Raw genomic sequence first — 22,851 nt, 5'->3', positions numbered from 1 at the left:
AAATGTCTAATTTAAAAAGTTGGTTTAAATGTGTTTAATTTGCATACGTTTTCGAAAAGAAGTGATTTTAATCAATTCAGTGATGAATTTCAGAGGATTAAGCTATCTGAATAATTTATTCATTAATCAACAACACATAATATTCTTATTCGATTGAAAAAATGATGAAGTTTTTTGTAATATCTTCTAATTTATGTTCCTGCGTGGACGGATTTTATTACATTATTCGTTGTTTTTAATTAAGATTCTCATAGACACATTATATATATATATATACTTAGTCTGGCCATAAATACTGTTACAAAGGAAAACAAAAAAAAATCTATGGCTAATAACATTTATTACTTTTACAGTGTGTTAGTTTAATACATAAATATAAAACAATTTAAAGTATAAAAAGCTTATTCGAAGTGGTCTCCATTGGCTGCAATACAGTCCTTTAAACGTTGAGGCCAGTTATCAATAGAAGCACGCACTCTTTCCATGGGAAAATTTTTCACTGCCAATCGTACGGATTGTTTTAGGGACTCTAAATTATCACGGCGTTTAGAGCAAGCCGTACTCTCTAAAACTGACCATAAATCATAATCCAGCGGATTAAGATCGGGACTAGACGACGGCCAGTCTTCAGCTCTGATGAAGTCCGAAACGTTCGTTTCCAACCAAGACTGCGTAGATCGAGCTTTATGACCTGGCGCCGAGTCTTGCTGGAAGGACCATTCTTGATTATTGAACATGGTGTTGTTAAGGGGCTTCACTACCTTCTCAAGAATGGTAACTTGATACACTTGTGCCGATGTTTTGATACCTTTTTCACAAAAGTATGACCCAGTCACTCCTTCATAGCTAATACCCCACCAAACTATCACTGAAGTCGGATAGTGCCCACGTTGCACTCTGTCGACTAATTGGGAAGCTTCCTTAGAGCTTTGAGCATAAATACGGCCATTTTGTTTGTTAAAATGTTGCTCAATTGTAAAAAATTTCTCATCCGTAAACAAAAATTTTCTATGACCTCCCTTTGCGTACCGCTTCAGTAGCTGTTTCGATTTTACCACCCTATTCTCTTTTAAATTATCAGTTAAGAAATGACCAGTACGTCTCTTATAAGCTGCAAGTCCTAAGTCATCTTTTGAAATACGCGACATCTTGCATCTCGACGTCTTCATCTCCCGAGATAAAATCTTTTGCTTTCGGACAGGATTTCTTCGAATTCTTTCCTTACTGCTTTGACCACCTTTTTCGTACGAACACTACGTGGACACGTAGTGTTCGTACGAAAAAGATCCAGATCTTTTTCTGTCACAAACAGAGGAGGTCTCATTGCACCTATTAATAGCCCGGTACACAAACATTTTACTAATACCAAGCGTATGGAGAGTTTTAAAAATTGCATTTGGCTCCATACCTACTTTGTGTAATGCAATCACAGCGATTCGGTTCTCTTTATCACCCCACTCCATTTTAATATCGCAAAATATTGTACAATGTATTGGCGCCAAAATGAGAAAACTCAATGAGCAATCATATAAAAATGACAGATTCCAAATTCAAATGTAATATTTTGTTTATTTTTAATTGTAACAGTATTTATGGCCAGACTAAGTATATATTACCTATATGTTTATAATATTATAGACGGACATTACAATGTGGATACAGCCACCTACGCTGAGTCACGAGGTCTTAATTTTATTACGGCTGTTTCACTCTTCAAACAGGGACGCATCACCAGGCATAGGTACCTACATCTGACATAGATAAGTTTGAATATCGACCGACTAAGCGATAAAGAAAAAGAATATGAAAGAACATCTTCTATATATTAATATGTGAAGCAAAAACTTTATATCCCTTTTTACGAAAATTGCGCGGACGGAGAAGTATGAAATTTTCCACACTTATAGAGAATATAGAGAAGAAGTGCATTGTGCTAATATATTTTTAAAATAATGCATAAAATATACATTAAATCAATAAAGAAAACATTACACACACTACCATGTATTTGACACACACACGCATGTATACTATTTATTTATTGTCAAACTTTTGTTCTTGACGTCTGTGGTCAAATTGAGAATAGATTAAATATTGTTTGTCTTTATTAATATTTTTCTATAGTATAGTATTGGCGTTGAAAATACAATAATAATAGTGTACAAACTTACAATTCCAATTAATCATAGTCGAATTTCGACTACTGCGGGACCTCTAGTATATAATATAAAAGACGATGTCTAAATGAATGTTTCCTATAGACTCCGAAACAAAAATACCGATTTCGATGACATTTTCAAGAAATCTTCAAATTATCTTAGCGAGTGACTTTGTTTAAGTTTTTTATAGCAGCAATAAATGCTTAAAAAATATGTTCTTCTTTGGACAATATTTTCAAAACAGTATCTGTGTGTCTATACTATTTGTTAATGACTCTTGTAGACTCCACAAGAGCTAGATCGATTTTGATGATTTTTTAGGAAATCTTTAGATTGACCTAGCAGGGGACCGACCTAGCAAAATCAAAAATAGATCTGCAAAACGAGCCGGTTATTTTAGTATGTAAATGAAATACTTAGTAGTTTCGCACGCTAATTCAAACTTAAAAGCATTTCTTCATCTTCTTCTTTGTCGCTTCCTCATTACTGAGGGTTATGACCACCTTGGTCTAGTTTTTGCACTAGCTTCCTCCAATGTTGCCTGCATTCGGCCTGCTTAGCATTTAGAGACACATTAAAAAGCAATAATTTGTGCACGAGCTATGATAATGGTTTACGTGAAAAATATTAGTACAGTATAAATATTGTAACTAAACCATATATAATGGATTATGAATATAGTGCACACAGTGCATATTAAAACAACTGGGTGGCAACTTTGTGTGGCTACTCGGAAACCCGAGTAAGGTGTAATGTTACTAAATTCTGCAAACTTACTTTTAAAACAGAATACGTTGATTCGTTGTATTGATCGCGATTGTTTATGTTTAGAGAAATTTTTAAAAGTAGTATATAATATATTAAATATAAATAAAACCCGATTTTGAAACATTATTTATTGGTGCTCCGCCTGCATTGGTCTTAGCGTGATGTTATATAGCCTTCCTCGATAAATAGGCTACATTTTTTTTTTTTAAGCATTTTTCAGATCGGACCTGTAGTTCCGGAGATTAGCGCGTTCAAACAAACAAACTCTTCAGCTTTATAATATTAGTATATATGTGGTGGTATACAGGCGACCTTCGCCGGATCTTCTCAGTGGGTTCGGATTCCGATCAGTTCCGGAATCAGCTTTTATACTACAACATAGATACATTTATAATATAATATAACTTATTTATTTATATATTACTTTGCATGCAAATACAGGGGTCTAGGCTCCGAATATAATTTTGTCCCGTTGGTGTCGAGACTCTTGGTTCGTGGGGTCCTAGCGTTATAAGGCTTTTTAAGGAAATAGTAAAAAGGTTAGTCGACATCACAGGAGACCGAAGACCTGGCAGCTACCTCGGACAAATAATTAGTCTAGTTATTCAAAGGGGGAAAGCGGCCAATATCTTCGGAACCTTGCCTAAAGGGACTCCTTTTAATAATATATTTTAGTTATTATTATATATTATATTTTTAAGGTATTTTGTTATATTGTTAGGTCATTTAGGTCATGTATTTATTTATTAACATATTAAATTTAAAAATATATAATTTATTATAATAAGAGTTACAATAAGAGTGTGAAAGGCGGTTGCAACTGTATTAAAAGTCTGACGTTGGATAATGTTATTTCTAATCTTCCTTCACTCTTTGCCCTTGCCTCGATAAAGCTGTTGTTTCTAGAATCAATTCAATTCAATTCTATAAAATATTTCTAGAGTTTTAAGAACTCTATGTTTTCTGACTGTGACGTCATATTCATAAAGCTTAGTGCATATTGTACGTGACTAGATTCGTTGTTGTACTTACATTTTCTTATTTCTGTATGGAGCAGATTTTTACAATTCGATTTTGAGCTCATGTCTCAAGGTGAGAGGTGACACTGTAGGTTATTTACTCACACTCAGTAGACGGATGAATATACAATACTCTGCAATATATTATTCTCAAAAACAAAGTAACTTGTGACTTGTTAATATTCAGAATTAAAAAAACATAATAAAGTATACTCTTAAATAGCAAACACAGGTATGTTAGGTTCAGACATAAAAAAATGGTACAAAAAATTGTTACTATGTTATAATTAATTATTCCTTCGCCAGTTAATAGCTCTTGGTAATATTTTTATGATATTATTATATTGAAGCTAATAACAGTTTATATAGGCAATTTAAATTTTGAAAATAATCCTAGATATCCGACATTATGCTTTTATAATTAAAAACTATTTTACTTACGCATAGTTTGAGTTGGTTTTCTTTATCATTAAATATATATATGATGTTTAAATAAAATAAACCGTTTATTCCGCTTTATAATATCATTTATTAAAACGCATATAATTTAATTATTATGGAAAAGACAGCAAAAACTTGGATAACTGTCTTCTCTAACTAGCTTATTAATTGAAATGGTCATAAGAATGTCTTAAGAAAAAATATAGCTTGGTATTATTCACCAAATGTAAATCATTTTTATTTTTTTATTTTTTTTTAATGCCTTTGTAGTCAGACGAGCATACGGCCCACCTGATGGTGAGTGGTTACCGTCGCCCATGGACTTCAGCAACGCCAGGGGCAGAGCCAAGCCGCTGCCTACCGCTTAATAATCACCACAAGTCTCGTTTGAAGAAGGACATGTCATGTTAGCTACAAAACAATGCTTCGTTCTTGAAAAACATAAGCTGTATTTTAATCACAACACATTTTTTACTCAATACATTATCTATACATAAACGTATGTTTACCACCAATCGGACGAGGTACCATAAAGCGAGGCTGATCCTGTCGAGGTCGTCTATTTTTATTTATTTTCCATCAAAACCGGTTCGCTTCTTCCCCCTTTAACCCAGAGCCACGGAAAGATCCGGACAACCTTGCACGAAACAGTTGAAACAAGTATCTTACTACAATTATGTATATTGTTTTATTTAATGCTTTAATTGTTAGTATAATTATCATATGTACATAGGTTCTTATGAAGTTTATTGAATTTAAAATTTGTTAAATTTGTTTTTTTTTTAACGAATTCATATAAATTTAAATCGTGTTACAAACTTAATATTGCTTGACTTTATACTTGAATTTAATGAGAACGTAATATGCAATAATTATAACGAGTCATGCGTTCGTTTGAAGCGTTTACTCCGTACGCGTAATGTTGTGAGTCCTCCGTGCGGCATTGTTCCCGAACTCTTATTCGATAATTGAGTCGTCTATTATCAAAGGTGACAATCTGTGCATTTGGACAAAAAAATGTTATTGACATGTCAATACAGATTGATTTGAATATAATCGTCTCCTTCAAAGAATACGGTTCAAAACCTGCATTAAATAAAGGTTAATACTTAACCTGTTATTTATCTAAGATGTCGTTCAGAAGAGTTTTGTGACTGCCAATGGAATACAAAGTCAATAATTCGTTTTTCTGATTTACCAATAATTGTCCAAAAGTCACATTGCCGGCTTTGATACTAGTCGACTCAATTACAAGTATTTTTATCATGCCCGTATTGATGAAAAGAACAAAACACCCAATAAACAAATGACTGAATTTGAAAATATAATTCCATTATTTTTTTGAATTTAGAATTTATTGCCAGTCAAGCATGAATTGCATTTCAAATGGCCAGTATTGTAAAACGGTAACTTTAAAGACCTATTTATACTAAGTTAATTTTAAACAAGTACCTTTTTTTTTATATCTCAAGTACCTACCTGTGGTACAAATGAAACTGTTAGAATTTCAAATCTAAAGTCACGATTAATATTTGTAAACAAGGAACTATTAGTATAAGGCTAAATTTTAAGGCCCACATTTTATTGAGGTTGTCGAAAATCTGTTGAAGGTTGAAGGTCGATATTACAATAAAATATCAAAACAGGTCGAAAACGGTTTTGTTTCCGGTTGTTTATGAAATCTTCGAAAATCAAATGAAATTCAAATAGGTTGTTTGTGGAAACAATTCCAAGCTATTATTGTTTCCGAAATTTAACTTATAACAATCTTGGCGGATGTTAACGGCATTTTTTTAAATTTACAATTATTAATTTTATTTTCATTTATTTATTTTTTATTTATTTAATATATTTTGTACACACAGCTGTTAGAAAAAACACGACAATAAGGATACAGAGTACAAGGGCACTACTGATTTCATGCTGAAATCTCTTCCAGTAGGCCCGCAAAAGGAAAGAAGAATTAGGAACATAAACCTAGTGCATACAGTAAGCATTATGAATATTATTTGTTGATTTTGGACGAAATGTGGCTAAAATCGTGTCAAAAACACGCACATATTATTACTTTAAAGCAAGCGCTAATTTGAACATGGACTATAAACCAAAATTGCTATTTCATATTAGTCTTAATGCTTCGGACATGGAAATGTTGATCTAAAAAATGAATCCCGTAGTCGCCTGAACACTAAAGTCAACAACGTAGAATTTAAGGCGGTAGTGGAAGCTGCCGATACTAAACTTATAGCCGAGTTAGCAGCAGCTTTAAAAAAAATGCCTTGCGTTGCTTAACAGTCACAGGAACGAAGGAATTTTGAGCTGCATTGTCTTTTTCGATGAAAAATTGATTATTTTTGATAGCGGCATCATGCTGGTTAGACTCTCGTTCAGTATCTACGCAATGACCCAAACGAAAAGTTACTCTTAAAAAATCTTGGTCACTGTTTTGTGGTTCAGTGCCAGAATATTTAAACACAGTTTCTTACTAAAGGGCATCTTATTACTGCGGATATGTACTGTGAGGAACTGGACACAAAATGCCTTGATTAATCGTTCGACCCTGCTGATCCTACACGACAACACTCGACCTCATACGCCATAACACACGACAGACGGTCTCCAAGCTAAAGCAGTTAGGGTAGAAGTTTTACGTCATCAATAGTACTCATCAGACCTCGCGTCGACAGACTTTTACTTTACCAAAGCTTGGACAGCTTCTTGGGAGGGGATTTTTTTTTTTTTTATTGCTTAGATGGGTGGACGAGCTCACAGGCCACCTGGTGTTAAGTGGTTATTGGAGCCCATGGACATCTACAACGTAAATACGCCACCCATCTTGAGATATAAGTTCTAAGGTGTCAGTATAGTTACAGCGGCTGCCCCACTCTTCAAACCGAAATGCATTACTGCTTCACGGCAGAAATAGTCAGGATGGTGGTACCCACCCGTGCGGACTCACAAGAGGTCCTACCACCAAGAAATCAATCAGTAAATCAATACCGGAGAGACAGTACAAAATGCCTTTGAAGAGTTTGTTGGGTCCCGTATACTTGACTTCTTTAAGAAGGCCATTGAACAAATATTATTGCGCTGGTAGAGATGCATCGATACCATCGGTATAAATTTGGGTATAAATATGGGGCATATTTTGGTTGATAGAAACACAAAAATACTTATAAAAAAATACTAACTTTCTGTATACGAGTGCCAAGCGGCAACTTTTTAGGTAATATATTTTAAATGCACCAATTGAAATGAATGACTACTCGTTATTTTAGCCAAACATAAACTATATCTCAATTAGTTAAACCTTTATTATTTTAATTTTTTATTTGTTTAACTTTTATAATTACTATGCAAAAATATAAGTACAAAATAATGTTGAAATTATGTAAATTTCATCATATTCACTGAAAATATACTAAAAGTTTTTGAATATTCACTGAAAATATACTAAAAGTTCTGTTTTTGTAAATGTAGCTAGACAGGTCACCGGGCCAACGCCAGTTTTTGTTTACCTTCACTCTAGCCTTAAAGGTAGGTCATCGTAAAACACGAATATGAAATCTAACATTAATTCTTATGTTTGAAATTCAAAGTTTAGTTGAATTCATAATTTTGTTTGTTTAGTTGAATTCATAATTTTGAAGTTGAGTTGTGAATTTATGTTATCTTTAATCTATACATATAAAAGAAAGTCGTGTTAGTTATACTATTTATAACTCAAGAAAGGCTGAACTGATTTGGCTGAAAATTGGTGGGGAGGTAGCTTAGCATCAGGAGAAGGACATTTTTTATCACGTTTCTGTGGGATGTGACATAAAATGTGGTATAAGAAAACGCAATAGATATGGAATAACAAAACGCAACTGACAGCTAAACGTAATGTAGTTTATGGTTAAATAAGTAGAATTTTGAAGTTGACCGGTTGATGTGTTTGTTTCGAGTTTCTATTAGCTTATTGTGCCGAGATGGGTAATCATTAAGAAAGCCATGTCGCGACCAACACGATCAAATCTTTCCCGACGAAACCGTAATGCAACTAGGATTCGAAACTTTGCGAGTGAAAGGACTCAAGAAGAACAAGAAAATATAATAATAATAACTAAAATACATGGCCAATAAAGAATCATTAAAATACTTGCTTTTTTAATTTACATTAATTATCCAAATAAAAAATTGACCTTGATCTAAAGTCTGCCCATTTATTGCCTCTAAGGCGGAACAAAGTTCGCCGGGTTCGCTAGTGTTAAATATTTTAATTCACATTCGCATTGAACTATTAAAACTTAATTAAAACAAATATGAACATTTTATATCATCAGACTACTTTTTTTTTTACGCCACTTTAACTGATTTAGGTAGAGCTAAGATAACAACAGCGGATGCGGATAGATTACGTGGAAGTAGATGTAATAGCTCTCGAGTTACTCGTATAGCCGGAGTAGTATCTTTATTAATTATGGCTTCCCATCACTCGTCTATTAGCCGTAATAATAACCTCAATGAACTTTTTTTTATTGAATTTTTTTATTTTTTATTTTTTATTGCTTAGATGGTTGGACGAGCTCACAGCCCACCTGGTGTTAAGTGGGTACTGGAGCCCATAGACATCTACAACGTAAATGCGCCACACACCTTGAGATATAAGTTCCAAGGTCTCAGCATAGTTACAATGACTGCCCCACCCTTCAAACCGAAACGCATTATTGCTTCACGGCAGAAATAGGCTGAGCGGTGGTACCTACCCGCGCGGACTCACAAGTGGTCCTACCACCAGTAAAAAGTTCTTCCTTATCTTGTATTCATGTACCCTCTACTCTCCTATCTTATCTTGTGGGTGTTGTGTGACGTGCGCTTGCTCCACGATACTGCCGTGCTAGTTATTTATCTACTTCTGCCATGAAGCAATCATGCTTTCCACCTGAAATATCGGAAGATAGGTGTCGGCATTTAAGTCTTGACAACGATGAGTTTCATGTTGGTTTTACAAATGAATGAGGCCGTATATTTGTTGTGTCTTAATAAATAAAAAAATAAACGCAAAACATTTTTAATTTAACTAGAAGTACATATATATAGTTTCGTATTATTTTTTTGGATGTTTTTTTCCGGGCTATGTCACAATTTTCCACTCTTTTGCTTTTGAAAACGTTAACTTTTTCTAATGAAATACTTACTCAACAAATGTTCACGATTGACTTCCACGGTGAAGGAATAACACCGTGTAATAAAAATCAAACCCGCAAAATTATAATTTGCGTAATTACTGGTGGTAGGACCTCTTGTGAGTCCGCATGGGTAGGTACCACCACCCCGCCTATTTCCGCCGTGAAGAAGTAATGCGTTTCGGTTCGAAGGGTGGGGCAGTCGTTGTAACTATACTGAGACCTTAGAACTTATATCTCGAGGTGGGTGGCGTATTTGCGTTGTGGATGTCTATGGGCTCTAGTAACCACTTAACACCAGGTGGGCAGTGAGCTCGTCCACCCATCTAAGCAATAAAAAAAAAAAAAAACTATATTTCGACAGACATACGCATGAGTTAGTTGGTAAATGAGGTAGTTGGTAACACTGAAGTCGAACAAGTAAATGTAGACTACTCTCCGCTTATTAATTCGGATAATTCGACCAGATATAATATGTATTAAAAGTCTACATTTCTAGTAATGTAATTCTAAGTTGAATAGTCTAAAGGTGTCTTTTAAGTAAGGACGACGGCCTGCCGTATTCTCTTTGTTCTAAATTTAGAATCGATACAAGTTATTTCTTACTTTGATCGAGGTCATTGATTTCCATATTTTCGTAAACAATTGAACCTCTGTAAACATTTGGATTACCAATTTGTTAGTAATGGATTTGGATGCATGTTTATAAAATGTGTAGGTACATTTTGTGTTACTGAGCTCCTAAGCCTTTCAAAATATTCGGTTGTGTCACTCCCAATAATTAAGATCTTACAATGAAACTTCAAAATAATGAACATAGTAAAACATTACTGGTAGGGCGTGTTTTGAACTCGCACGAGTTGGTTCTTCTGCTGATCGCCTAATTTTGCCGCAAGCTGGTAATTTTTATTGATGTTCTGTTGTTCCGGTTTTGTTTTCCTACCCTAAGCCTTGACAGGCTATGCCAGCGTAACCTAACGTGTAGTTGAGCTCTCGGGGCTCAAACCTGGGTTTCAGGATGGCATTATATCGATTTTGACCAAATGTGGTGCGAGTTTGACATCCCACGATCAATATAAATACATCGATAGTATAAGTTCAAGCTGATACAATGTATACGAAAAAGATTTTGTATCTTTGTAATAAATTTTGCATAATTGTAAAAAAACCCAAGAACAAGTCACATGTGATTGTTTGGCCCCAAACTAGGATTACCTGCACTATGGACTAATATACATACTTATATACGTTTAAATAATACATACATTGTAGGTAACAAAAACCTAACCCAAGAACAAAGCTGCTTATCACACAAATTTATTTTATTTATTTATTACACTTAATGTAAAATTTACATTGGCGCACTTAATGCCTTAGGCATTCTCTACCAGTCAACCAAAGGTAGTGCAGAGTGGATAGTGGTAGGTGCAATGAAATTTATATTAAGAAATTTATATAATGCTTGCCTGATGTAGAAATCGAACCCATGACCCCCGGCCCAGCAGCACTAATAATTGCACCACAAAGTCAGTAAATTCAGTTAAACGTAGTATAATTTGTTATCAGATTATAGTTTTAGCAGATTAAACTTAAAAGGAAATGTATCCACAGTAGCTAAGTACCTATTTACTTCTAGAGATATGTAGGTTCTGTTCGAAAAAATCACTTTACAAATAACCAGAAACATTACTCTCTCAACTGTCCCCCGTATCGAGCTATATTTAAACTAATCAAACTGTAGGCAACAGATTTTCATTAGATAGCTATTTTTTGGCTTAAATTACTAATCGCAAATAATAGAGATTAATAATAATCATTAGGCATCAATATGAGTATATATGCATAATTTCTTTAAATTTTTATTTATAGTAGGTAGGTATCTTGACTTTGAAAGTTTCTGCTTTAAAGTACTTGCTTGATTGTTTTGCGAAGTATTACGGACAGCGTTTGTAAAAAATTGTACTTAAATTAAATTGCCATTTCTCTAGACAGCTCGTAGTGAAAGTAATTTTTATCTTATTACCCATAATTTCTAGTACTTAAACTATTATTAATTTAAATGTGTATTTCGATTTTATTGATCTCTACGAATGTTTTATTGGCGTTATGGGCAGATCATCGCAGGCCCGCTGGCCATTTAAAAGTTACCAGGCCATGGACAGCAGACCGATAATGTTGGTGCCTACCTTGACACACGGCATCAAAGCCTCAATGAGTGCTACACAAAATAGGCAAGACAGTCACAGCACCAGTAACCATATTGCTCTGTAAAAGTTTTGTCCGTGCGAATCAGCGTGATTGATTTTCCAAATACGTTATATACGGTAATATAAATTTAGAAAATACGCAATAAAACTAAGTGAAGATTTTATTTAAATAAAAATGGACTGTTATTAAAAAGTCGCGCTATAAAACGCATACCCACAACAGTAATGTGACTACATGAGGTCACTCGGTTAAGTACGACTACTACATTGACTATTTATGCCACGAATCAGTGGCTTGATGAGCTATTTCTCCAGGTGGAGGGCGGCATTCACGCTGTGATTGATGTCTATGGCCATCGGTAGCCACTTAATACCAGGAGTGCCGTGAGCTTGTTCATCCGTCTAAGAAGTAAATCAATAATTGAAAAACGATTTTACGTTTTGGGGCTTATCACTGTTTCAAAGTTAAGGTAATAACATGAATTATATGGAAATTATTGAGGGAGGAGGGATTAGAGGCTATTTTAAATCTTCTGTTTAATATCTTCGCAAAGATATAATTATTCATTTCACAGTATTTATGCAAAAAAAACCCTTGATACTTAATTTTTTAGATTTTCTTCCATTAGTTAATTGCATAGACTGTCACGCTAATTATTACCCCATACGTTATTAAAACTAAATTCTACGGGTCCCTACGATTTTCGACTACTAAAAACTTTGAACATAGAATTCTGTTGTTTGAGATATTTGTTCATTACAAAACTTTACTGGTGGTAGGACCTCTGGTGAGTCCGCGCGGATGGGTACAATCACCCTGCTTATTTCTGCCGTGAAGCAGTAATGCGTTTCGGTTTGAAGGGTGGGGCAGCCGTTGTAACTATACTTGAGACCTTAGAACTTATATCTCAAGGTGGGTGGCGCATTTACGTTGTGGATGTCTATGGGCTCCAGTACCCACTTAACACCAGGTGGGCTGTGAGCTCGTCCACCCATCTAAGCAATAAAAAAAAAACCTCCACCTCCTGAAAACAGTTTTATAGACACTTTGATTGTGTTCAACAAGCAAGGTTAAACTTGTTTAAATATTTTTTATTACCAGTGTGGTAATATAATGAAGTATTGTTTTAGTAAATATAAACATACTTAATGTTTTATAGTTTAGCAAGTAAAGTGTGAAGCCTCGTAATTGTTGACGCAAAATAAGTTCTTCTTATTGGTTGCCCTTGACAACACGTAGCTACTTTATGACCGGCAATATAATATATATCATCTGGTGAGCTATGACTTCTTCCCCCATTTATTACAAAGAAAATTTGTATCTTTGTTTGTTTTACAGTTAAGAAAACACGCTCCAGTAGCAAACCGGACTAAAATTCCATTAATAATTTGATGATTGGTACCGTAGTCAGTATATTGGGCAAAAGTAATAAATAAATATAGTATGGTAATTGGGAGACCGAAACTTGGAGATCGCGTATGTTCAGTAGTGGACGTCTCTGAGCTCTCGATTATAATAAGTATTATTATTGGTCTTTAATAGGTGTAAAAAATTTACAAGTTAATCTAACGTCTTGAAGTTGATGAAAAAGGAACTGAAAATTTCAGTTACATAAATAGCGTATTACATATATGCAAGACTATGTGGGGGCATGATACCGACCCAAATAATAAGGAAGAATTAAAAAAAAACCTCCTCCTCCTCCTCCAGTCCTCCTCCTTCAATCGATCGCTCATTGCTGAGCATCGTGATGCGCCCGCCTGTGACCTTTCATTGTAGTTTGTAGTCACTTTTGTCGGTCAGTGGCACAGTGAAGTGCTTGGCTCAGTGTCATGTCCAGCCACTCGGATACTTGGTCACTCCATCTTCTTCGGCTCCGACCTCTGGATCGTCTTCCACCCACTTTACCCGTCACTATGAGTCTAAAAAAATTTAAGCAACATAAAAAAATATTTTAGAAGAAATAGTTCTATTAAATATTGCAATAGGGCTAGTATACCGGCGCGTGTACAATCACTCGCTCTTCAATATGGCATAGAAGTGCAATTTGAAGTTCCATCGATTTAGATATTTTACACATAGCAATTATTTTTTTTTGGGGCGGTGGGCGATCCTTCTACAAGGGGTCCCGTGCCTAAGAGGGGAGTGGCGTATGTGGAACTTGATGGTCCACATATGCTGGGAGCGGACTGCGGTTCCAAGGATGGTATTCAGGGCCCAACACACTAAATGATTCCTCTACATTCCTGCCCAAGAACCGAGGCTGAGTATGGGGGTTACTGCGGTCAACAATGCAATCACTCCCCCAAGGACTCCCAGCCGATGGAGCCTTTGAAGGCTCCGGAACGTGGGCTGTCTCAGTACGGCGGCCAGTCAGGACGCCCAGGCAGTGCTGCTGGTTTCCTAAGAGACCCCGCTGGGCCAGAGTCCCTGGGACGCGATGCACTGCCAACCGGTCACTCATTTTTCATTCATAGCGTGCTGCGCGGCGTCAACCCCCCCAATGTTTAAATTAACATAAAAACGAATCTCTTCTGATAATTTATTTTTATATACTTGCAGTCTAATATGCCGACTCCGGATTACAGCGTGGACTTGGACCTCGGCGAGCCCCCGCCAGAGATCGAAGACTACGCTCGTCAGCATTGCGGCGAGGACCCCAATACTCGACTTCAAGCCATCTACGAACTAAGGGACATGATTTATGGTGAGCCTTCAAAAGTCGTAATGCTCGTAATAAGACCTAATATATATTTATCATATTTATGTATATACTGTGTTATATTATATTTAATTGAATCCTGTATTAGTGAAACAATAATTTCAAAACTGATCTCCGTCGGCATTTTGACATTTAAAATGATCTAAGCTCTGTATGAGTTCGAATATTTAATTATTAACGACTAGAGATATTGGGTTCTTATTTAGCGTTCGCTGTTTTTTAGTGCTGCTTATCGTGAAGGCGATATTTTAAAGTAATAAATTCATTTTGTGAATCTCGGAAAGATTTCATTATCAACGAACCTATTGAACGATTTATAGTTTTTGGCATTTACATACCATTTTTAGACAGCTGTGTAATAAAATTATAATCATTTTAATTGTATCAATGACTATTAATTTGTATAATAGCATTCGATCACTAAAATTATGTAAGTGATAAATGAAACGCAAAAATGTATATATAATAAATAAATTTATGTAATATACTTCTTTCCTACTGGAACCTACTTACCTTCCTACCTTACTAGGTAACATGAATATTAAGGTCACTGTACAGAGTGGCTAAAGATCAAGACTAACCACTAGCTATTATTACGTATATAATAATAATATATGTTCTATGTACCGAGCTGTTCTACAAAGAGGAAAGAAATACTTCGAGGATAGATTTTTCGTCCTTTTTTTCAACGAGGCTGGTTTTTCTTGTGTTAAGTCACTATCAGAGCACATAGACACCATAACGCGAATTTCTTAGCTGTCTTTGAGACATGAGGTCGATGTCTCAACTGCAGAAAGGTTGAGTGGTAGACTTCGTCGAATCAGACGCATAGCTAATCCACTACAGAAAATAGTTACTTTTTCCGAATTCCGAACCGGATTGTTTTTATATAAATTTTTTTTTTTTTTTTATTATGTATCAAAGTATTAAAACTATTGTTACATATAGCTAACAGATATGCCAAACGGATAATAATCTTTCTAAGTTCAAATCAGCTCTAAGTTAAGTTAAGTCAGCTCAAAATTCAGTTACTAAATCATGAAGCGTTTATATATGTATTTTTGTTATAATACTCCATCAAATTAGTTTAAATACTAAGAGAATATTATAATTTAAAAACAAAATTCAGTGAGCAGAAAAAACGATATTATTCTATGCACAGAGAGAGACTACATACTACTCACATGATTACGTTTCACCTACGCTCAATTTGTACTTGGCATGAATTTTATGCAATCGACGACGGGGCATTGGACTCTGTCCTTTGTACATTTATTATATCCTCTAGTAATTCACAAGCGACCAATGAGATTCATTAATTTGTAGTTAGTGTATTTATATATTTATTCAACAAACGATGACACGTATGATATAATGTAAGTTACAATAATTTAATATCGGCTTACTGAAATGTTGGGACAATTTTGTAAATCAGTTTGCTAGTTTGCTGTTCCTTCAAAAACATATATATGATTGAAAATCGTAAGATAATGGTAAAGTCGTCGTTTCATGAAAGGTAACGCGAGTACATTAGAGCTCAAATCTTTTATTTTTTATGTTTAAAATGTACTTTTTCTAAGCAAACATGTATGTTGCATACGTTCATGAAATATTTCTACGATGTAGGAGCAACAACGTGTAATTAAAAAAAAAGATGTTTGGTGTCTTGGGACACTGGATAGGAACGAAGTTCCTTATTATAAAAATATTAATTTTAAGTTCTATTCGAGGTATAAAGAAAATAATTATTTAGGTATAAATTTTTTATTATGATTTTTTTTATTGATAAAAATAAATAAAAAACACTTTACAAAGTTATCAACTTTATTTTATTCACAATGATTTATAAAAAATATATAATAATAATATAGGAAGAAACAGCTATTTATATGAATAATAATAATAACCGTCATCACGTAGACTATACATTAGACACTGTATAGCCATCATACTATGACTATACATAAATAATAAAAATTTTACGTTACGGACGTTTACGGCACCCCTCCGCATCGTCCCATAAGGAACTTCGTTCCAAAATGAACAAGAAAAAAAATTATATATTTGCGACATTACTGGTGGCAGTACGTATTGTGAGTCTAGATAGGTAGATGGGTCACCATTTATGTATATTTCTGCCACGGAACAGCAATTCAGAGCGATTGCATGGATGAAAAAGCCCTTACTCTCATGTTTTCATGATGGTAACCTCGTTGTGATGCTTATGTGCTCCGGTAATCATTTAACATCAGATAGGCCGTGAACTCGTCTCTCATTTAGTACAATAAATAATAAATATCAATCGGTTATTAGATTGAATGATGTAAATAATCCGAAGTTTTTGGAATCGAGGACAAAATATGTAAATTGATGCCAATTGCATATATCATGTTTATAGGTCAACTGAACTATTAACCACAAAAAACACGTTGAGGAAATTCGATTTCAATTAATTTTCAATGATCAACGATATTATTGAGAATAACAAAACCAATTAATTAACAAATTAGGGTCAATTGGAGTGCGGTCACAATATTATTGCTCTTGCATGTGCAATCTGAAAGAGCGCGCCGATGAAATTTCAACTGTACTCAATTTATTTTTATTTGTTACCATCGATCGCAATTGCGATTGTTACTGATATCGATTCATAGCAATATAAATAAACATAACAATTAACTATTCAGTTTTTTTTCTTTTGTTTTTTGTACGACGCTTCATAATAACATTGCGTTTTGTCGATTAGTTTGGAATATAGCAATAAAAATAATTTGATTATTGCAGAACATTATTACATCCGCTATAAAACAAAAGTCACGGCATCTCAAAAACCGCATTATTGTTCATAATTTTGGTAATAAAATACCATGCGTGATACATAAATATATCGACATTTCATAATGTTTCATTCGGTAAATTTTGCTTTTTGTTGATATTTATACATAAAGTTTTCACATTTCAGAGCGCGGTGAATGTACCCCTCACAGGATGGATGATGAATTCCTGATTAGATTCCTTCGTGCTCGAAATTTCATACCACAAAAAGCTCATAGATTGGTGAGTAAATACTTTGCTGCAAGGAAAATAAAAGTTTTTCAACATAGCGTCTAGGATGTAGACTCAGGGGACCACCGTTTAGCAATCGATGGATCCTGATATAAGACGGATCAGCTGCCAATCTTAAAAAAAAAATTCAAACGAGAAATCATTAATACTTTGTGATATCAATTTAAAGTATTTTTTAATTTATTTCTTAGATATTTTTCTTAGACATCGCGGGCACATCTAGTACAAATATCAATGCTAGTATTACAGTTGCGGTATTCTACAACTAATCAATAAATGTTTTAAGTGAATAGAGGTTCTTAAGAAAAATAACAAAAGGTAAATAAAAACTTACATTCTCAAAAGCCTCTATTATGATTACAGCTCGTAAACTACTATCAGTTCAGAGCAGAGAATCCGGATTTGTTCGAGAACATTCACCCTATGGATCTTCACGCTATCGGGGACGCTGATATCATGACGGTACCACCGTACCGCGGACCCGATGGGCGCAGACTCATTATATATAAATTTGGTAATAATAATCATTTGCTACAATAATGGACGAGTGACACAAAATACAATAATAGATAACAAACGAGCGGTTTTTGTCGTCATAATTTAAACCCGTTCACAAAGAAAATCGCTTGAAAAGAAAACTAAGATATGTAGTTAAAAAAATGAGAATTTTCTTCATGAGATTGAATAAAATTTCAATGTAATAAGTCTTTCGAATAGGATCGATTTTTGTTTCTCAGAAAGTCGAAAAACCGCTGAAAGGATTCTTGGGATTCATAAATTTGAAAACCCTGCTTTGATTTACTCCATTTCAGTGTAACAGCAAAATAGGAGCCCGTGGGTATAGAGTATAAGAGATTATACATCGAGTATTACTTTGAGTTTTCAAAATTATTATTTTTTACCCCACACGTACTGAGAGCTCTCGTAGGTAGTTAGTTACCTATTGCCATCGTGCCTATTTCTGACATGAAGTAGCTATAATATATGGGAAAACCATTTTCATGAATATCAGACTTTTGCCTTGATCAGATGTTAAGATAGGTGCTAGCGTTCACCATGTCATGTCTATCGGTTCTCTTATCTACTTAACACCAATAGTTCCTTTGTTTGAAGCAAAAAAATTATAAAAAAAAACACTTGGTAATTATTATTCCATAGTTAAACCATTTAAAAAGACAAATAGTAATCTAATTTCCATTTTAGGTAATTGGGACCCAAAGACCATTTGCGTGGAAGAATTGTTCAAAGCAACAATCCTTAGCCTAGAACTGGGTATGATGGAGCCGCGTACTCAGATCCTGGGGGCAAGTGCTCTGGTCGACCTGGAGGATCTTGGCTCCCAGCATGTGTGGCAGTGTACGCCGTCTGTAGCAGCCAAATTACTCAAGATACTTGTGGTTTGTATTAAAAGACCATATTTTACCAACATAAAGTTGTTTTAATATTAAGGTCACAATTTTAATTAAAATATCAATTTTTTTTCTTAAATTTTTATCTAAAATAATGTTTCTCGACAGAATTGCTACCCAACGAAGATACACGCGATCCACATAATCAATCACTCCTGGATCTTCGACAAAGCTTACAGTGTTTTTAAGCCATTCTTGAACGACGTCATGAAATCGAGGATCTATTTCCACGGTAATGACGTCACATCGCTTCACAAGCACATCAACCCGGACTATTTACCCGAAAGCTATGGCGGTGTCTGGCCGGATTACTCCTACACTATTTGGTTGGATTCTTTGCGTAAAAACGTGGTCGTCGCCAAGGAAATGATATCGTGTGGTTACAAATTCCGTGAACATGAATTAAACCAAGACGTCCTTGAACATTTGACTAAGGAAGGCATTCAAATATCCTAATAATAGAGAGTATGTTTCCTCATATTAAGTATCAAAGTTTTCTTCTATAAAGTTTTTTTTTTTAAATCATATTTCAATCATATTTAAATCATTTTAAGAATTTTCGTAATTATAAGATAGTAATGAGTAAGTCGAACATGTTCTTGCCTTTTAAGTTTAGACAATAGTTTTAAGATTTTATTTGACATATTTTTTTACTTGTAGTCTTTATGAAAATTATTTTTAATTTTTTATTTCTTTTTTGTTTTTATTATATTTAGTTAGAGTCTCAGTTGCCATCATAAATGCCTCTTGTAAATACAATTGGTTAGAGACACAAATACCAAATAACTACAATAAAAAATAAGTATATCTGTATTTATAACTATCTTCAAGTAAATCTAACCGCTTAAAAATAAAAATAAATCAAATTGCTTCACGACTGCTTAATTTGGCGATTGGTTTAAAAAAGTCGTTTTGCTTTTCCGAAATTCATCGACTTAATTGAATTTCGTAAGATTTTGGATGCCAAAATAGTGTTTTAAAAAACTATTTTTCGCCTCCTGTAAGCAATAGCGCAGAGGGGCTCGGGCTTTGATTCCAGGTCGAAGTCAGATGTTTTGATAATCCTTATGGTATTTGGAGTCAGGGTACGATTGCATTTGACTTGCATATCTAAAGGTGTGATTCCGAACTCGGCAACAAGCAGCAGTTGCCGCAGTGCTGTCACTAAGGTACTGCCCAGCAGTGACGCGTCTGCCGCCGCAGCAAGAGTACCTACGTGAATGTGTTGGTCTGTCGCGGCGGTAGGGCGACACTGACGCGTAGCAGTCCTGCCGCTACATTGCTACCGCGACACTGCTGCCTAGCTCGGAATGTAATCTCATATAAGCTTATAGAGATTGTATGGGGACCAATAGCGCCGCGACAACACAGCTGCGGCAGAACTGCTGCGTGCAGCGTAGTTCGGAATCATACCTTAAGTTTCCAGCGCCCATAACAAGGAGCTAATCCTAGTTTGCTGATTGTAGGTTTATTGAATGTAGGATTACAATTTTAATATATTAATACGTGAAGCAAAAACTTTGTATCCCTTTTTACGAAAATTGCGCGGTCGGAAGAGTATGAAATTTTTCACACTTATAGAGAATATAGAGAAGAAGTGCACAATGCTAAAATTTTTTTTAAATAATGCATAAAAGATACATTAAATCAATAAAGAAAACATTACACACACTACATATCATATTGACGCACACACGCATGCATACTTTTGTTCTTGACGTCTGTTGTCAAATTGGGAATAGATTAAATATTGTTTGTCTTTACTAATATTTTTTATAGTGTAGTCTTGGCGAAATTTGTGATTATAGAAGTATGAAATACAATCATAATAGTGTTGAAACTTACAATTCCAATTAATTATAGTCGAATTTCGACTACTGCGGGACCACTAATTTTAATAAATTTAGTTTATCATAATACTAATTAGATTAATAAACTTATGTAAATAGTTTTTAAGTACGTTCGTCAAACGCCTGTGATAAAATAGTAGATGACATTTAGTGCGCTTTGAAAAATATCGCAAAGTCAACTGTGTGAATGCTTTGGCAAATTTGGTTCATGAAATGTGCGTTTGTATGAAAATTATAAAATTGCATCCAATTCGTTAAATGTTATATTAAACGTGGAAAATATTCTTTGAACAGAAGACAGTCTAGACTGTGTTTCTTTGAGCAAGGAATTCTAAATTAATTGGCCTTGTGTATCTATTAATCGATTATGGCCATAGTGCAGCTGCAGATTGTGTCGATTCCTGCGTTTTTGTGAGTGTGGTATTTGGCAAAAATATTGGTCATTGTGTTATTATAGCATCTGAAAACTGTTACTATTTTTTTCTGTGTTGTGTTATCATATTGTTATCATTCAACGGTCATATATCAACGGTCATTGTGTTATCATAGCATCTGAAAACTTTTGCTGTTTTTTTCTGTAAATGCCTGTGATTTCTTGATCCTTACTAAGATATCCAAATGATTTTTACTGAGATGATTTGTCATAAAGTAATTGTTCTAATGTTCTTGTTGATGCTTAGGAAAATAATAAATAAAATTATAACACTACACACGCACGAGTACCAAACGAAAAACCAAATTCGATGTTATGATTACGATGTCCATAATTTAAGTAGATATTCTTCATGAGCATGGTATGAATGATTCAGTAGTAAATCTTTTTTATTATAGTTTTATATTCCTTAATATTGTATTACATTACTTAAGCTTGATCGTTCATACGAAAATAAAATTAAGGTTAAATAAAAAGAAGATGTGGCTTTTATTGTGATTCCTTTGATATATTATGCAGTTCTTTAAGGTTATACAAACAGAGTTTGAAAGTGAATCTCTCGAATTCAACACTTTTTATTGTTTATCACATATATTTTTGAAATATGTTTTAATTTTATTTCCATTGTAGACAATCAAAGCAAAGATAGGGCCCACCCGAAGGTAAGTAGTTCCGTTGCTCATAGATGTCAGCAATGGTCAAGCTTCTGCCCACTCAGGCTGTCGTGCGCGTTATACAGGGTGTCCCACAATGAGTATGTCGAGCCAAAACATGGCTATAGTATCAACAATGTAGATCACGTTAAATCGCTACTACGTAGTAACACGAACTATCAGCTTTTAATGGCTTTTCTTGAAAATTTGATAATTTTCCAACTTGAGAGACTGGAGATTCCTTTTTTACCTTAAGTTATAATCCCAATATGTACTAGCAATTTATTAGCTTAATTTAATTTGTTATTATCTGTACGCTCTATTTTCTAGCACATGGCGGTGTATGTTACCTCATTGACCGGATGTTTTAGTGTTTGGAAAGTGTCTAATAGATGGCGCTGTATTCAAAGTTACAAATTAAACAATAAAAAGTATTTAATATATTAGTAAGTAAGGTATTTAATATTTCATTTATAATAAAAACGTATTTAGATAAAGTTCAATGTTTGTCTCCTATGCGTTCCTTGGTTGAGGTACGCTGTTTAGGAAAGGATTTTATCACAGTACCATCAACGTAATTGGTGCGTGAATAGTTTAAAGATTCGATGGTTTTCACAACATTAATCATTGAACAGCAAAGCGTGACCATGTTTACTAGTTTTCTTTCATATTCATTCAAGGAATTCATAGTAACTATATTGAATACTAAAGTGCTCATATGGTTTTGTACTAACGTCTATGTAGGCGGCTGTTCACTTTGTAGTGTCAATGGCTCTTCTCCAAGAGGTGAGCCGTTAGCAAATCTATGCCAACAAAAACTTAGCAATTCATATTTCTTTATTTATAGATACGAACCTAACTATTATGTTTTCATGCCCGAACCACTGAATATATTTTAACGAATATAAGGATTAGAATATTAGGATTAATGTAGGTTACCTTTAGTATAGCGATA

At 34.3% G+C, this 22,851-nt stretch overlaps 1 protein-coding gene across 1 annotated transcript in view; it reads left to right on the top strand.

Annotated features, from left to right (window-relative positions):
* LOC114243752 (alpha-tocopherol transfer protein) overlaps positions 1-21,722 on the top strand; it is a 33,604-nt gene extending 11,882 nt beyond the window's left edge. The window contains exons 2-6 of the mRNA XM_089727104.1: positions 14,326-14,470; positions 17,448-17,542; positions 17,915-18,065; positions 18,755-18,948; positions 19,069-21,722. Coding sequence (XP_089583230.1) covers positions 14,332-14,470; positions 17,448-17,542; positions 17,915-18,065; positions 18,755-18,948; positions 19,069-19,416 — 927 coding nt within the window. The 5' untranslated portion in view covers positions 14,326-14,331 and the 3' untranslated portion in view covers positions 19,417-21,722. The remainder of the gene's footprint in view (positions 1-14,325; positions 14,471-17,447; positions 17,543-17,914; positions 18,066-18,754; positions 18,949-19,068) is intronic.
* Positions 21,723-22,851: the final 1,129 nt, after the last annotated feature.

This window comes from Bombyx mandarina, chromosome 04 (genome assembly GCF_030267445.1).
Source record: "Bombyx mandarina strain Sakado chromosome 04, ASM3026744v2".
NCBI lineage: Eukaryota > Metazoa > Arthropoda > Insecta > Lepidoptera > Bombycidae > Bombyx > Bombyx mandarina.
This window is presented reverse-complemented; position numbering and strand designations above follow the sequence as displayed.